This window comes from Tupaia chinensis, unplaced genomic scaffold (genome assembly GCF_000334495.1).
Source record: "Tupaia chinensis unplaced genomic scaffold, TupChi_1.0 Scaffold000051_1, whole genome shotgun sequence".
Classification (NCBI taxonomy): domain Eukaryota; kingdom Metazoa; phylum Chordata; class Mammalia; order Scandentia; family Tupaiidae; genus Tupaia; species Tupaia belangeri.
This window is the reverse complement of record NW_006159509.1, coordinates 414,749-432,380: the sequence shown is the minus strand read 5'-3', so window position 1 is coordinate 432,380 and position 17,632 is coordinate 414,749. Positions and strand designations below refer to the sequence as shown.

Genomic DNA, 17,632 nt, shown 5'->3' with positions numbered 1-17,632 from the left:
GAGAGAGAGAGAGAAAGTGAGAAAGCAAGCCACCAGGTCCTGGACTTGAACTGCAGTCAGCCATGTGGGAGTCCAGCGCCCTTAACCACCATACCACCTGCTAGCCCCTATTTGATTCATTATTATGCTGTGTATTTTACTCTTTCAGATTGTACAAGAATTTCTTCACCTCCTGGAACTCATTGTTTCTTTTCTCCTGCATCTTCTGGAGTTCGTCGTCTCTCTTCTTTTGCATCTCTGTTAGCTTTGTCACTGTGAATATTCTAAATTCTATATCTGACATTTCCATATGTTCCATTATACTGTCCTTTTCCCTTGGGGGAGAGATATATTCTCATATTTCTTGTGCCTCTGCGGTGGTTTCTGGTCATCTAACGGATTATGCTTTTCTTCCTAAATTTTTGGAGTTAATTCCAAGTGTTAGAGGTGTGGGGTAGAAGATGACCTGCAATATCTCTGCAGTAATGTTTTCCTGATGCTCACCAAGCAATCTGCACTTTTGTCAGTGGAACTGGATATTACAAAGGCCTCCCAGTTTCTAAAGAACAAATGCACCTGGGCTGAGCTGCAGGGTTGTCAGAATAGTTTTAAAAGCTGTATATAGGGGACCAGCAGTTATCATAATGGCTATGTCGCTGGACTCGCATGTAATCGACAGTGGTTCGGGTCCCAGACCCGGTGGCTTAAACTCACGCCGGGCACATGTGCATGCATGCCCAAGATCCCGAGAGGAGAATGGAGGAGAAGGGATTGCAGCATGGCCATCTCCCCTGGGGGGGTGATTTCTTGCTTTCTGTCTCTCTGTCTCTCTCTGTTTTTCTGGTGAGCGCATGCGCCCTATAGCAAAAGCCTCTCAAAAAAAGAAAAAAGAAAAGAAAAAGAAAGAAAGCTGTATATGCTAGTAGGAATACAGAAATCTTGATTTTTTTCACTAATCAAAGAGTAAGTTGATGCTGAGAGGAAATATTTGGAATCTTAGTTCCTGGGAAGAAATGAATATATCAGCCTTTTAAAAAGAGACAGACATACAAAGCCTACGAGGTGAGAACCCTAGTTCTTCTGTTACAGTACTAGAAAATGTGTGCAGATATGTGTGCATATGTGTGTGCGTTTTGTCTTCCCAACATTTGGACTTGCTTTCTGATGCAGTAATAGAATGTTTAATCCAGGTCACATATTCATTTTACGATATCACACCTGAATAGAATCTTAAGTGCCATCAGTATTATCTTAATCTGGGACCATCATATGGTGTAATGGTTATGTTGCCGGGCTCTCATGTAGTAGTTTGAGTTCCAGACCTGGAAGCTTAAAAAAACACGCTGGGCACGTGTGCATGTGTGTCCAAAATCCCAAAAAGGAGAATGAAGGAGAAGGAATTCCAGCTTGGCCATCCCTCCTGGGGGTGATTTCTTGCTTTCCATCTCTCTCTCTCTGTCTCCAGCAAGTGTATAAGCACCCTACAGCAAAAATCTCTCTAAAAAAATAAATAAATATAACCTTAATCCATAAAATAAATATGATGTTTACTTCTAGAGAAACCTAGTAAAGAATGAAAGAGATGTTTTAGTATCCTTGTTCCAAATTAGAAACAGGAGATTGCTGCCAGAGCTGTGGTCTCAGTCATTTAAACTAGGGTGTTACAGGTCATGTTTGAGGATCACAATATATGTATTCATAGTTTTTTCATGGTTTATAGTTAAGTCATCAGTTCACAGATACATGGCTGGCTTTCAGGCTTGTAGAACAAATGAGATTAAGTGTTATCGAGTTGTCGGAAAAGTCATGGCATATTTTTTCTGTTTTCCTATGCAAAAAATGCACATAACTTTTATGACAACCCAGTAGATAAAATATGTAAAAGAAGTTAGTCTACAGACCCATTATCATGGGCTAAGAATCAGAGTATGCTCCTAAGTAATAACTGACATCTCACAATCTTCCCCAGAACAAACCACACATCACCTAATTAGGTTGTGTTTGATTCTAAACTGTGCTACTTTTAATAATGTGATGAACTTTTGAAGTATCTATAAATTGTCTAAATTTAACTGCCTACTCCTAGGGTAGGTAGACAGATACATGCCAATAGACAAAAGTATATCTGAAAATAACTAAAGTTCAAGGTCAAAACGATTTGTAAATATTCAGTAAAGGAAAGCCTTGGGATGTTGTAGCTAGTATATACTTTCCCATTTCATTTTTCTGTAATAATTAAAATACAATTTTTCACTAAATTGTTATTTAGGTGTGGGAAGAATGCTATTTATAGTTCTACAGATGCATATCTTCTTAGTTTATTGTTCTCTTTTCCTTTTCTTCTTCTATACCCAAGTACAGATTATTCTAAATCATATTTACAGATAATTTCTCCACAAAAGTGGTAGGAGTGGGGAGGAGGTAAACAAATTATTCCTAACCCTTTTCTCATAAAAATAACCTCACCTTCTTACCCTATTTCCTTATATATTTTCTAATATAAGAAGAAAGGTAAATATGAGAAACCTCCAAAAGTATAGTCTGTAAGTCTCTAGAATTCAATAATTTCCATATAGAATAAACCTTTAATAAATTAGTTTTGTATTGTCTTTTTCCTATGCCTTTTGTAGTCTACTTTTATGAAACATGTAAAATATATGAAGATAAATTGATAAAGTAGATCCTGGCTTTAGGTTATTTTATGAGAGGTCTTCAAATGGTTCATAGAAAATGCATACTATGAAAAAAATCATGCATGGTTTCAAACTATTTTGCACCAAAATAAGGTCATACTTTAATTCTGTTTTCCATGAACTTTTTGAAATATCCTATATATACAGATAAATCTGCAGGTGAAGTATGAGAACTCATGTTCAGGAGATGAAAGAGAAAGACTCGCCCATGCCCCATCTGAAGGAGAGAAAATTTCTCAGACCAGGTCCTAGGTCTGCTTGTCTATATACAGTCACCAAAAAAAAAACCTAAAATTCACTAGATTTTCTAAACCAGGTTTTCTACTTTCAGGAGAAACACAGTGGCTGAATTGTTACCACAGGGTTACTCAGGGACACCAGGAAACACTCTTCACAGATGTTCTTTCAAAAGGCAAAGTAATGTGACAGCATCTTTAGGGTGGCATCCAGCCAGGTTCCCCACAAGTTAGCAAGTAAGAGGAGCTGCAGGACCTCAACGGTACTTCATTGCTCTCTTCAGTCTCTTTAGAACATTTCCTGGAGCTGAGGACACTGGAATAAAATAGACCTTCTATTGCCTCATTCCACAATCCATTAAAACCCCAGTCATTAATGTGCTCATAAGATTTGGGGTGGGGGGAAAACAAACAAACAAACATGTTGCTTTTGAGAAACATCAGACTTTAAATTAGAATTTAATGTTACTCCAGGCCAGCCCCATAGCCTAGTAGTTAAGGAAGCTAGATTTCACATGCCCATGGTTCAAGTCCTGGAGCCAACAGTTTGAAAACCATGCTGGGTGGTTGTATGTGCATGGCCAAAATCCCAAAAGGATGGAGAAATGGAGGAGAAGGGATTGTGGTATGACCATGCCCCACTGGGGTTGGGGGATTTCCCTATTTTTTCTCTCTCTATCTCTGTGACACATGCATGCTCTGACAAAGGGGAAAAAAAAGGTCATTTCCATTAAGGGAAAAAATAAATAAAAGGCAATGCAATAATAGGAGCTTAAAAGGAAACTGCATGTTAAGTGGTCCCAGCTCTCAGGAGAGGTTTCTCTAGTTGGTTTAGGGAACTAGACTGCTTTTATGGAGAAATATCTGCCAGAACTCCAAAAACCTTTACTGGAGACTCCTTGCTCTCTAGGGAAATACTAAGATTTCAGGAAGGCTTAACCCCAAGACTAAAACCAAACCTAATATGTTTCACAGGGGTCCTCTGAGCTGCAAGTAGATAGGCTAAGAATTCATTCCAAGCTAAAGAGGTAGGCTAGATTCAAAACATCATTCCCAAGGTGACATCAGATCCTTTTCAGGAAGAGGAAGGGAGAATCATATTTATCATTACACTATATGTCAGGCTTAATTTCAGTGCGATGGATCTGTAATTTGTTTGCAAGGCTAAAATAAATTGATAGTAATCCATACTAAGCCTCTGAATCTTGATATTGTTTACTTGTAACTTTAAGTAAATAGATACTTCATTTTAGATTCCCAAAATCAATGTCATAAGTTATATTTTAATTAACTGAGGTCATAAAAGGATATTTTTAATCTCAAATATGAAAAACCCAAGTAAACAATTATAAATTGATTTGGTCCAGATTTTATGCTGAATCTAAATATTTTATATTCTAAGAGGCATTAAACTCCCCAGTGTACACATATTTAATAGAGTCATGCTCTCAGGCTGGTTAGAAAATCAGATATTAAGAAGGTCTTTAATAAGAATACAGTGTTGTTCAGTTTCTCTCATATTTCACTAGAATGTAGAGTTACACAATGTAACTGGGTGGTTAAGAGTAGAGCCTCTTAAGCTTCTAGCTCTACTACTTCTAAGTGGTGACCTTGGAAAGATTGTTTAACCTAACTGTGACTCAGTTTCCTCATCCTGTAAAATAGGGCCAGTATTAATACCTACCCCACAGAGTTGTGAAAATAAGCTAATATGCAAATACTTCATAATGTTCGTGGAAAAAATGTAATTAGAGTATGTGTTTATTTTGGTGCAAAAAATCTTAATCCATGCACAAGGGTTTTTTTCTTTTTTTTAAATAGGGATTTGTTCATTTATTTGTATGTTTTTGTTTTTGTCAGAGGGCACATATACTCACTAGAGAAAGAGCAGAGAAAGCGTCTGCCCAATGGGACAAGATCATGCTACAATCCTTTTTCCTCCATGTTTCCATCCCACTAAGATTTTTGGTGCCCACATGTACCTAGAATGTTATTCAAACTTCCAAGGCCAGAATTAGAACCACAGACAGCTATGTGAGATTTGGCTCGCAATACGTAGTACTAAACCACTCCACTACAAGGCCATTCCTAATTTTTTTTCATAACTCATATTCTCCCTGAACTTTTTGAAGACCTTTGATACAGGTTACACATTTATGTTCATTGTTATTGTTAGTAGATGCTTTTAGTAATGTATAGGCTTATAGTAGTGAGAACTGCATGTTCTTGGTTGAATTCTCCTTTTCCTTCCTGCAGGAAAATGGCAAATGCATGACAGTGGCCTCCTAAACATCACCAGGGTGTCTTTCTCAGACCGAGGCAAATACACATGTGTTGCTTCTAACATGTACGGCACTGTGAACAACACGGTGACCCTGAGGGTCATCTTTACCTCTGGAGACATGGGTGTCTACTACATGGTCGTCTGCCTCGTGGCCTTCACCATCGTCATGGTCCTCAATATCACCCGCCTGTGCATGATGAGCAGCCACCTGAAGAAGACTGAGAAAGCCATCAATGAGTTCTTTAGGACAGAAGGTGCAGAGAAGCTACAGAAGGCATTTGAGATCGCCAAGCGAATCCCCATCATCACCTCAGCCAAAACTCTAGAACTTGCCAAAGTCACCCAGTTCAAAACCATGGAGTTTGCCCGCTATATTGAAGAGCTTGCCAGGAGTGTGCCCCTGCCTCCTCTCATTATGAACTGCAGAACGATCATGGAGGAAATCATGGAGGTGGTTGGGCTGGAGGAGCAGGGGCAGAATTTTGTGAGGCACACTCCAGAGGGCCAGGAGGCTGCTGACAGGGATGAAGTGTACACAATCCCAAACTCCCTGAAGCGAAGTGACTCCCCCACAGCTGACTCGGATGCCTCATCACTACACGAACAGCCCCAGCAGATTGCCATCAAGGTATCAGTCCACCCACAGTCCAAGAAAGATCATGTGGATGACCACGAGGGCACACAATTTGAAGTCAAAGATGAAGAGGAGACAGAACCATCAGCCGAACATTCCCCAGAAACTGCAGAGCCTTCCACTGACATAACCTCCACGGAGCTGACATCAGAAGAGCCAACACCTGTGGAGGCATCAGATCGAGTGCTGCCACCAGCTCACCTGGAAACTACAGAGCCAGCAGTGACACATGACAAAAACACCTGCATTATTTATGAAAGCCATGTCTAATATCAACTCTGAAAAGCTATGCATATCAAGAAAATCAGGGGCCGCTCCTTGTAATACAGATGTAGTACGCACTTGCCGCTAAGCCTTACTAGGAGACTCTCATCCCTTAGGTAGGAGAGATGCCATTTTAAGAGGGAAACACCTGTGTGCAGTTCACGTGACTGGAATTTCCCCAGTAGAAAAGGATGTGAGAACCACCAGGGTGCAAAATTGATATCAGACAGAAGGTGTCTATCCATGTGTTATGAATTTTAGAGGCTATTCTCTGCCAAGTACCTTAATTGGTGATGCCCTTTTGGCAAAGAGTACACTACTGTAAGATATTCTGAGTTCAAGAGCCCTGTCCAATGCATACTGCATTGCTTTTCCTTTTAAAAATTATAGGTCTGCTGCAATAGCAAATGCACGTATATGAGTTTGTTGCACTTTCTTCTCAGTTTTAATTACTTTCACTGTTCCTTTATAATGGAGTAGTTGTTATTATATTAATACTAATTGCTCTTTCTGGTTAGTCCTTTTGCCACTTTTGTCCTTGTTTTTTTTCCCTGAGAACATTTACCTCAGAGGCTTTGGTATCAGTCCCCAGGACCAGGGCTAATATCTACAAGTCATTTGTAATATTCCAAAGTAGTTACTAGACTCATTTTTTTTCCCATTTCCCAGGCCTATTTTCATACATTGCTTTTTTTGTTTCCAATGAAGCTGCTGTTGTGAAACTGAGAAAACTTTGCCCCCGAATAGCACTTTATTAGTCAAATAAAAATGTGTTTACCTATCTGATTCTGAGAACCTTGTGGTGAGCTCAACTGATGTATGTAGAGATTGTAAAAGGTTAAATATTCCCACACTACCCATGAAAATGACTATGTACATTTAAGTCACATTATCCTCTAACAAAAACTGATTCTTTACCTGGAAAATTTGTTGCATCCAAAGACGAGAGCATTTGATGCATCCCTATAGGTCGTAAGAAATTGACTTTCCAAAGGGCTTCCTTGCAGGAGCCATATGGCATCAGATGACCCAAACACTTGATTTAACACGGCAAATATGGGGCTCTGTGAGGCTGTATAACCAGACTCACTTTTGTGACCTGCATAGCTGACTCGTTGGTCCCTGAAAAAGTGAGAGTGAAAGCTTAGGGTAATGGCATAGGAATTTTGTTATTCAAATTTCATGCCAAAATTATTAAATTATTATTTAGGCGCACAAGAATGTGGTTCTATGCAAAGCAGCATGACGTTATGGAAAGAAGACAAAACTAATTATGCAAAGGCTTAATGTCATACCTGACTATGCCAATAACCAGCTGTCTGACTTTGGGCAAATCTAGACCTCAATCCTTTTCTGTAAGAGGGGCAGACTAGACAGTACCATTTAAATAGTCTCTCTCAATCTCACAGAACCAAACAAATATTAACACCCTTGCCCTTTTTCACAATTAAAGAGTTTTGTTTTCATCTCTGGGTTCACCTAATGTTTTTATGCCTCATTGTTTACTCAAAGATGAGGATCAGTTTTGAAAAATCATAGCATTTAAAAAAATCTCCTTCCCCCAAAAAATAAAATCATTGGGACCACTTCTACAATTTCATTTCATCAAGAATGAGTGGTGTTATTTTATTGTAGCTTACAAACAAAGGAGATAGTAATTTTGAAGTAGTTATAAAGACCATGGCCACATCAAGTGGTGGGGTGATGGTGTAGGTGAAGTTACATGAGTCACATTGGTAATAGGAGAGCAGACCCAGAGTTTAGTCCTCACTCACCATCTGGGGAGGTGACCTTGGACAGTTCCCTTTCTCTCTGGGAATTAATCTTTCATCTGTAAAAAATATGCTCCACAAGGTTTCTTCAGGCTCAAACATCTGTAGCTTTTGGAAAGTTTGCAATCTTCCATAATAGCCCTCATTGCACAAGACAAGCAAAACTGGGAACAAAAATGGGTACAGGAGACCGGATGCTTTTGCTATCAAAACTTTTCAGTAAATGTATCTGGCTATATAACCAAGGGCAGTAGGCTTAGCTTTAAAAGAGGCCTTTATGGGTTTTTTTAATAGATAACTGGGGTAGAAGCCAATATGACAGGATATAGGGTTAAAAAGAAATCCACTGTTGGATGTAGTTAGAAGTGAGTGTCTTGGGTGGTGGTCACATAAAGAAATTAGTAATGAACAATCAAAAGAAACCATGACTCCTGCTTGGGCCCAGACTAGGATTTTAGATATTTGGTTGCAGAAAAGTTTTGTCTTCAGCTCTTAGAATATGAAAATCTTCCAGTCGTCATGGAGGGCAACAAATTCTTACCATGAATTTATACATGCAGAACAACAACAGGAACTTAAGCTTATTTTGTAATGTTTTGTGAACTCTTCCCCATTCTATTCAGTTCTCATTCCACCTAAACCTGTTTGCAGATTTCCACATGGAAATTGCAGAAGGGGGTATCCATTCCATCTAGACACTGACTAGGAATAGTAATCTAAAATTGGACTTTTTTTTTTTTTTTTTAATGAAGCAAGAGCAGAAATGTGTGACCAAAGGATGTTTCCAGATTGGTTTTCTCATCTTTAGACCACAGTAGTTGGAGATTATGTAGATTTTCAAAACTTTCTCCCTCTTCAAAGCATCAAAATGTTCTTAATTTCGTATAGTTAACCTAAAGGGAGGTTGGTTTGCAATGGGAATTTCTCCTTCCAGACTTTCTATACTCTTTGTATCCATCTTATACCTTCTTTATGAAATGAGAGTCCCACCTTCTATAATATAAAATGTAGAAGACCTCATGACTTTCAGCTGATTCCATGCAGTGTCACAGAAATTCATACGGGTGTGGGCTAAATGTATGTGTATACACACTTGCACACATTGAATTCATTTGTGTGGTTTTAAAAGCTTAGAATGAAACCCCAAATCCTTGCATCTTATGTAGTCATTCTTAAAATCAAACAGTTTCTGGTTCTGAATCATCCTTGTCATATCTCTAGCAATTTTTTTCTTGAAATTCTGAAAATGATTCATATATGTGTGCATATTTCATTCACATAGATGATCTGTAAACTTGGATGGTATTTATTCTAAATGGGGGAAAACAGAATTTTATATGGAAAATCTAATTTATAATGGTTTTGTTTTATATAGTCGTCATGGAGGGCAACAAATTCTTACCATGAATTTATACATGCAGAACAACAACAGGAACTTAAGCTTATTTTGTAATGTTTTGTGAACTCTTCCCCATTCTATTCAGTTCTCATTCCACCTAAACCTGTTTGCAGATTTCCACATGGAAATTGCAGAAGGGGGTATCCATTCCATCTAGACACTGACTAGGAATAGTAATCTAAAATTGGACTTTTTTTTTTTTTTTTTAATGAAGCAAGAGCAGAAATGTGTGACCAAAGGATGTTTCCAGATTGGTTTTCTCATCTTTAGACCACAGTAGTTGGAGATTATGTAGATTTTCAAAACTTTCTCCCTCTTCAAAGCATCAAAATGTTCTTAATTTCGTATAGTTAACCTAAAGGGAGGTTGGTTTGCAATGGGAATTTCTCCTTCCAGACTTTCTATACTCTTTGTATCCATCTTATACCTTCTTTATGAAATGAGAGTCCCACCTTCTATAATATAAAATGTAGAAGACCTCATGACTTTCAGCTGATTCCATGCAGTGTCACAGAAATTCATACGGGTGTGGGCTAAATGTATGTGTATACACACTTGCACACATTGAATTCATTTGTGTGGTTTTAAAAGCTTAGAATGAAACCCCAAATCCTTGCATCTTATGTAGTCATTCTTAAAATCAAACAGTTTCTGGTTCTGAATCATCCTTGTCATATCTCTAGCAATTTTTTTCTTGAAATTCTGAAAATGATTCATATATGTGTGCATATTTCATTCACATAGATGATCTGTAAACTTGGATGGTATTTATTCTAAATGGGGGAAAACAGAATTTTATATGGAAAATCTAATTTATAATGGTTTTGTTTTATATATTATATTTTCATATCTTCAGGGCACATCTACTATTCTCATCTTTTTGTATATCATACTGGGCAAAAAGAAATACTAATACTTGACTAAAATCTCTAGGAACCAAATGTGATATATAATACATAGAAATTACTCTAAAAATATCTGAATGTCTCACCCATCCTAAGCATTACTGTACCATGTCATTATATCCAGAATGATTTGTCTCGGGTGCTTATGGGCATTCCTTTTTCACAACTAAGGCTAAAAGGCCTGACATTCCATACAATGGATTCTGGAATCCCTTTTTCTTCTATCTCTTTTTTATTGCTCACTTCATTTTTAATTGCACAGTTCATGTGGTTTAAGCTTCCTTTTAAGGGCAAATGTGAGAACATAAGAAAGCAGCTTGATAGAAAGACTGAATGAATTTAACTATGGCTATGTAAATTACTTTAATGGACTGATAACATGTTTTAAATGTAATGCTTGGATTGTTATTTACTGGTGATCTAGGATTTATCTGCTCAGCTCTGTAGCACATGAAGAAAAATGTAAGGTACAGAGAATATTTGCATGTTTTGAACAGGCACTCTCTAAATACAGTGCTGTCAACACAAATCAACTTGACTACAGAAACACCAATCCCAGCAACTGCAAGAAATATTTTAGGAAAGCAAATTAATCACACTTTACTACACCATTTCAAATACAGTGTTGTATCAGTGCTAAAAACTCTTAAATGGGGTCTCTATGGTTTTGTTAATGGGATTTTCTTTCAGTATTTCATTTGGTAAGAAAGTGGGGCATTTATCTTACATTTTAGATACTCTATTTTCTCAACACAGTTCAACTATTGTCCTTTATCTATTAGTATGTCCCTCTGGCAGTCCGATAAGTGATTTGTTTCTGTTCTTGCTTTTTAAACTAAGTTGTTAGTACTCTAAATATATTCCAAATCTTACTGTATATTCACAGACAGATTTTGAGCCCCTGTTATCTTCAAGATCCTAGTCATTTTTACATTTACATATTCATTAAGAAAACCTTCAGTAGATAACAGAATTCATTTTCCTAATGACTTTTTTAGCGTTTGTTACGTAATTAACTAGGCTTGGCTTAAACAAATCAGTTGTGGGTGGGGATAAAACAAATCAAACAATTATTTATTATATTTTCCATGGGATTGAGTGTTTAACTGTTTTACAAGAAAATATCATAAGGATGATAATGATCTTTGAGGTTTTTTAGAAATTTAATTCATGAAGAGGCTATTACTAAGAATACTACAATCAAAACTGAAGCTAGAGAAGGTAAAAATAGAAAGCAAATAGTTCTAAGAATATTCTGGCATAAATTATTTTTATTTAACCAATAATAATAGCTTCCAAGTATATTGCTTAGACACCATAGGACTGCTAAGAGTAAGTGAGAGTGGAAGAAAATGCTTGCACTTATGTTTGGTTTGCTGTATTTCAATAGTTCTGGAGGTCCTTTGTTAAAACTGGAAAAAAGAATGAAACATTTATCTGGGAAGAAATGTCAATCTGATCATTTTTTTGAACTACAACATGTTCACTTTTTAAAAATAAAAAGTTGTAAACAGATGGCTGACATACAAATTGATATTACAGTAGCAAAAACAAAACAAAAAAATGTGATCCATCCTGTATTTTGATTGTTGCTCTAATAAAGGGTTTGCACAGGTATGAGGAATGTGTGTTGTTTCTCACCTGAAAGGTGTGGCCTAATTTATTTTTTCCAGTGATATGAAACCTATTGTCAGTTTCTACCCGCACCTTTTACATCTGCAGCATTTCTTAGGAAAAAAAAGAAATAATTTTTATGTAAAATTACATTTTACCTAAATTCAGAAGCCTTAATTATTTCTAAAAAGTTTTGTAGCTTAGGGACCAGCAGTTAGCGTAATAGCTATGTTACTGGACTCCCATGTAGTCAACCACGGTTCGCATCCTGGACCCGGTGGCTTAAACTCACGCCGGGCAAGTGTGCATCCATGCAAAAGATCCTGAGAGGAGAGTGGAGGAGAAGGGATTTCAGCATGGCCACCACCCCTGGGGGGTGATTTCTTGCTTTCTGTCTCTCTGTCTCTCTCTGTCTGGCGAGCGCAAGCACCCTATAGCAAAAACCTCTAAAACAAAAACAACAAAACAAAAAAAAAGTTTTGTAGCTTATTTTTATCTGTATCAAGAAACAGCTTCTAGGGAACCAACAGTTAGCGTAATGGCTATGTCACTGGACTCCCACGTAGTCGACCGCAGTTCACATTCCGGACCTGGTGGCTTAAAACTCACGCCGGGCGTGTGTGCGTGCGTGCCCAAGATCCTGAGAGGAGAATGGAGGAGAAGGGATTACGGCGTGACCATCCCCCCTGGGGGTTGATTTCTCGCTTTCTGTCTCTATGTCTCTCTCTGTCTGGCGAGCACACGCGCCCTATAGCAAAAATCTCTCCAAAAAGAAAGAAAGAAAGAAAGAAAGAAACAGCTTCTAGCGTGTACCATTAGGCTCATTGTAGAGAATCCAAGAATACTAGGAAACTCATATACCAGAACATTCCATGGGGAGAAGGCATCAGTAGCAAAATTGTCACACAACACCTAGCTAGACTACATTAAATCCCAGCTTAATTCAAGAATATGTTAAGTGATTCCTTTAATAATCAGTAAACTCTGAAAGCTAAATTCCTCTTAGACAAGATGAACTATGAGATATGTAAGCGAACCACAAGGAAGAGAGAGAGAGACTACCAAATAGGAAAATAAAAAGGACAGAAGGTAAGTATTTTTACTATATGGTAAAACAAACAGGAAAATAGAATAGCTGAGTTATATAGCCAATAAACTATGCACCTAGCTAAACACAAATACTCTTAAATAAAAAGGGTTTAGAAGAAGTATGCTGGCATTAGTAGAAAAATTAACCATTGTATAATCACAAAAGAGGAAACAGGAAATTTTTGTTGTAATTGGCAAATTTTGGCTGCTCACTATCTTCAACATCCAGAGCAAACCTGTTAAAAATTTTTTGGCAGGCTTAGGACTGTCATGTTTGCATGGGTCTTATTTAAAGGGGATAAGTAAGGCTTAAGAAGCATATGGTCAGGGCCAGCAGATGGCTTGGTGGTTAAAGGCACTGGACTCCCATTTGGCTGACTATAGTTCAAGTCCCAAACCTGGCAGCTTTCTCTCTCTGTTTTGTCCCTCCCCTCCACCCCCTGTGGTCAAATGAAAAACAAATATCAAGATGCCAGCATCAGGCCAGGGCCTTCTTGCTGTGTCATCCCATGGTGGAATGTGAGAAGGGCAACAATAAGAGAATAAGATGGGCAGAACTTGCTCTTATAACAGAGTCACTCTTGTGAATACTAACCTACTCCCTTGATAACACTAATCAATTTATAAGGTGGAGCCCTTACGATCTAATCATCTGTTACTGTACCCCAACTTCCAATATCATTGCATTGGGGGTAAAGTTACCCAACATTCAAACTTTGAAGGACACATTCAAACCATAGCATATAATAATATAAATATTTCAAAACCCAAATTTATCACTACCTTTGTATTTTCTCCATCTGTCCCAGTGTTCACTGAAAGTGTGAATTATTTTAGTGAGTACTTACAACTAACTTAACTAGATAGGTTTTCTTACAATTGATTCATGTTTCAGGGGACCCCACACCAAGCCAGCAGTGTGGAGAAAGGACTGCTCGGGCATTCCAGGACCATAACCCAGTTCCTGCAGTCCCAGAGGTAGAAGGTAGGAACTGCTGCCCCACCTGTGCTGACATTATTCTACTCCTCACCCATCCAGAAGCAACAGGGAAATAAAGCCTGCCTGCCTTGAGTTCATCAACAGGGACATCCCCACACACACACCCAGCATGCAGTAAAGAAGGAGGGGCAGGACCAGCAGTTAGCGTAATGGCTATGTCGCTGGACTCCCATGTAGTCGACCACGGTTCATGTCCCGGACTCAGCAGCTTAAACTCACACCAGGTGCATGTGTGTGTATGCCCAAGATCCCAAGAGGAGAACGGAGGAGAAGGGATTGCAGTGTGGCCATCCCCCCAGGGGGGTGATTTCTCGCTTTCTGTCTCTCTTGTCTCTCTCTGTCTGTTTGGTGAGCACACACGCCCTATAGCAAAAACCTCTCCAAAAAAAAGAAAGAAAGAAAGAAAGAGGGGCTGCTCCAGTTTGTACATAGCATGTGGCAAGTGAAATGATCTACTACCTTACATTCTACCTCTCCAACTCAACCTCCACAGCCACATTGGGAGCAGAGAAATCTGGATATATAGAAACACCTGAAGACAGGAAGCTCTGAAGGAATTGTCTTCCCGTAACTCCCCTAGCAGTAAAAGGAGAAAACTCCCCTCTGAAAATCTGAACCCCAAACTCACACTGTGGATATCACACTCCCACCCTCACTGGAGAAGAGAAACTTCAGATCTAACTAAAACCTAGGGAAGTGCAAGAGCACATAGCTTCAGAAAAATACTCCAAAGAAGCAGGTAAAAATGAATGTATCACCAAATAACTAAAAATCCAAGCTGAGTTCTTAGAAATATGAAAAAAACAGGAAATACCTTCCCCCTAAGGAACATAATTTCTCACCATCAATGGATAAAACATAAGAGATTATAGAAATGTCAGAAAAAGAGTTCAGAATATATTCATTGTAACAAAACACAGTGAGGTGCAGGAGAAAGCTATTTTAGGAGAAGAGAACATCTTTCTATGACTTGTAGTAGGAACTCCATAAAGAGATAAATTCCCTGAGAAAGAATCAAACAGAACTGAAGATAAAGAATATGATGCAGTAAATAAAAATCTTCCTCAGAAGTATCAAAGGCTATTACTCCATACAGAATAAAGAGTCTCTGACCTTGAAGACAAAACATCCAATTTATTTCATGCAACCAAAAAGAATAGAATAGCCATTAAAAATCAGGACAACATATGAGAAATACTACAGACCATTAACTGGCCAAATATCTGCGTAATAGGTATTCCAGAAGGTGAAGAGACAAGAAAAGGCATAGAAAATCACTTTTATGATATAGTACCTGAAAACTTTCCAAATTTAGAGAGGCATGTGGACATTCAAATCCAGGAAATACAAAAGACCCCAAGTAGATATAACATAAGAAGATCTTCTCCAAGGCATATCATAGCCAAATTGGTAAAAAAAAAAAAAAAAAGGCAAGAGAAATGTGAGGTTACTTACAAAGGTTACCGCATTAGACTAACACTGGGCCTCTCAAAGGAAACAATACAGGCAAGGAAAGACAGGGAAGACATATTTAAAATGGAAAGAAACTATTTCAGTCAAGAGTACCATATCCGCAAGACTGGCAAAATCATTTCCAGATAAACAAATACTGAAAGAATTCACCAAAACTAAAATCTTCAGGAAATACTTAATGGAATACTACACAAGGAAAACTAAAGGGAGGTAGAGATAAGAGAATACAAAACAATTAGGGGGAAAAAGTAATGAAGTGTCAGGGATAAATTCACACATATTGATAGTAACATTGCATTTCAGGATCAAATATCCTAATACAAAGCTAAAAATTCAGATTCAATTATTTTACACACAAGTAGGTTTAAGTACAAATTCACCAGTTTTTTGATAGACAATTGTTTCAATTTCTTTTTTTTTTTTTTTTGGAGAAGTTTTTGTGATAGGGCGCATGCACTCACCAGAAAGACAGAGAGAGACATAGAGATAGAAAGCGAGAAATCACCCCCCCCCCAGGGGGGATGGCCATGCCGCAATCCCCTCTCCTCCATTCTCTTCTCGGGATTCTGGGCACACATGCACACACACCCAGTGTGAGTTTAAGCCACCGGGTTCGGGACTCGAACCACGGTCAACTACATGGGAGTTCAGCGACATAGCCATTACGCTAACTGCTGGTCCCCAGGTTTTGATTTATATAGTTATTATTATAACCATTCCTCATTCTATAAAACTAGATAACAGAGTAAATGTCCAAAATATTGCAAGTAGTTGAGTCTTTGGAATGAATTTTAAAAAGGCTAAAATTAAGAACTTTGTAAAACCTGTAAATCACCAAATCACTGACTTTACCATCTTTACTTTTAAACATCTCTTTTTAATTTTATTTTGCTTTTGCTTTCTCAGGACTTATTTCTTTCTTTCTTTCTTTCTTTTTTTTTTTTTTTTTGGAGGGGTTTTTGCTGTAGGGCGCGTGTGCTCACCAGAAAGACAGAGAGAGACAGAGCAAGTTTAAGACACCAGTCCGGTACTTGAACCGCAGTTGACTACATGGGAGTCCAGTGACATAGCTATTACACTAACTGCTGGTCCCAGGACTTATTTCTTTATGCACAGTACAGTACTTTAGTCTTAGAAGAACTCACAGTGAGTGAGTAAAAGTTTTCCTTTTCTGTCTCTTCCTAATGAGCCATTAGTATGTACAATTTCATCTATCTCTAAGTGGAGCAATGATTGATACCACAGATCTTTTCATATTATAAAGTCTTATCGCCCACAATCCTTCCTCTGCATGGAAATTTAAAATACTTCTTTCACTGACTATGTTAATATTATTTTTGTTTTCAAAAATCCATTCTCATTAATTTATGAGACTTTCATTGTCTGAGTTTTAATCAGTTTATTTTTTATTTAGAACTGTTTTTCACAGTAAAGGAAATCATTGACAATTCATTATATACATCCAAAACAGCCAGTAGACTGAATCTTGAATGTTCACAACATAATGCAATGTTAAATATTGAAAATGGTGAAAATGTTTATATCCTTGATTTGCTTATTACACACCACATACATACCTTTTGTAAAAAGGGGCCAGCAGATGGCATAGTGGTTACATCACTGGACTCCCACATGGTGGACCACAGTTTGAGTCCCAGACCTGGTGACTTAAAAATCATGCTGGGCGTGTGTGCCTGCATGTCCAAGATCCCAGGAAGAGAATGAAGGAGAAGGGATTGCAACATGGCCATTCTTCCTGGGGGGTGATTTCTTATTTTCCCTATCACTGTCTATCTCTGTCTCTGTCTCCCCCCCCCCCCCCCGGCGAACACATGCACCCTATAACAAAAACCTCTAAGAAAAATAAAAACACCATATGTACCTTGTAAAGATGAACAATGATTATATGTAAATAATAAATTATAATAAATATTCTTAAAATACAGAGTAAATAAATCAATAAATGGAGGGAAACAATTGGCTCATGTTTTTAAGGTCATTCCAAAATAGGAATTCCAGCAAACCATGCAAACAAACACCTGAACATGAAGATCTAACAAAATTACAAGTCTTTTTATTGTTGTAATTGCTATACGGCATCAATTTCATGATGTGTATGCAGGTGATGTGTACTGGAGACCCGTGAAGTGGTCAGTGCCAACTTCTTCATTTAGACACTGGGTGAGGTGAATGAACAAGGTTCCACAGCCTTAAGAGATTCAAATTCTAACCATCAAGGCTTTTACATGAAATGGAAGAAAACAAAAATTTGAAGAAGGTAAAATAACTG

The 17,632-nt window shown here is 37.9% G+C and overlaps 1 protein-coding gene across 3 annotated transcripts in view; it reads left to right on the top strand.

Moving 5' to 3' along the window:
• Positions 1–8,409, top strand: part of MFAP3L (microfibril associated protein 3 like) — a 53,847-nt gene extending 45,438 nt beyond the window's left edge. For all 3 annotated transcript variants that reach the window (XM_027775325.1, XM_027775322.1, XM_027775324.1), the window contains one exon: positions 5,165–8,409. In XM_027775325.1, coding sequence (XP_027631126.1) covers positions 5,165–6,096 — 932 coding nt within the window. In that variant the 3' untranslated portion in view covers positions 6,097–8,409. The remainder of the gene's footprint in view (positions 1–5,164) is intronic.
• The last annotated feature ends 9,223 nt before the right edge of the window (positions 8,410–17,632 follow it).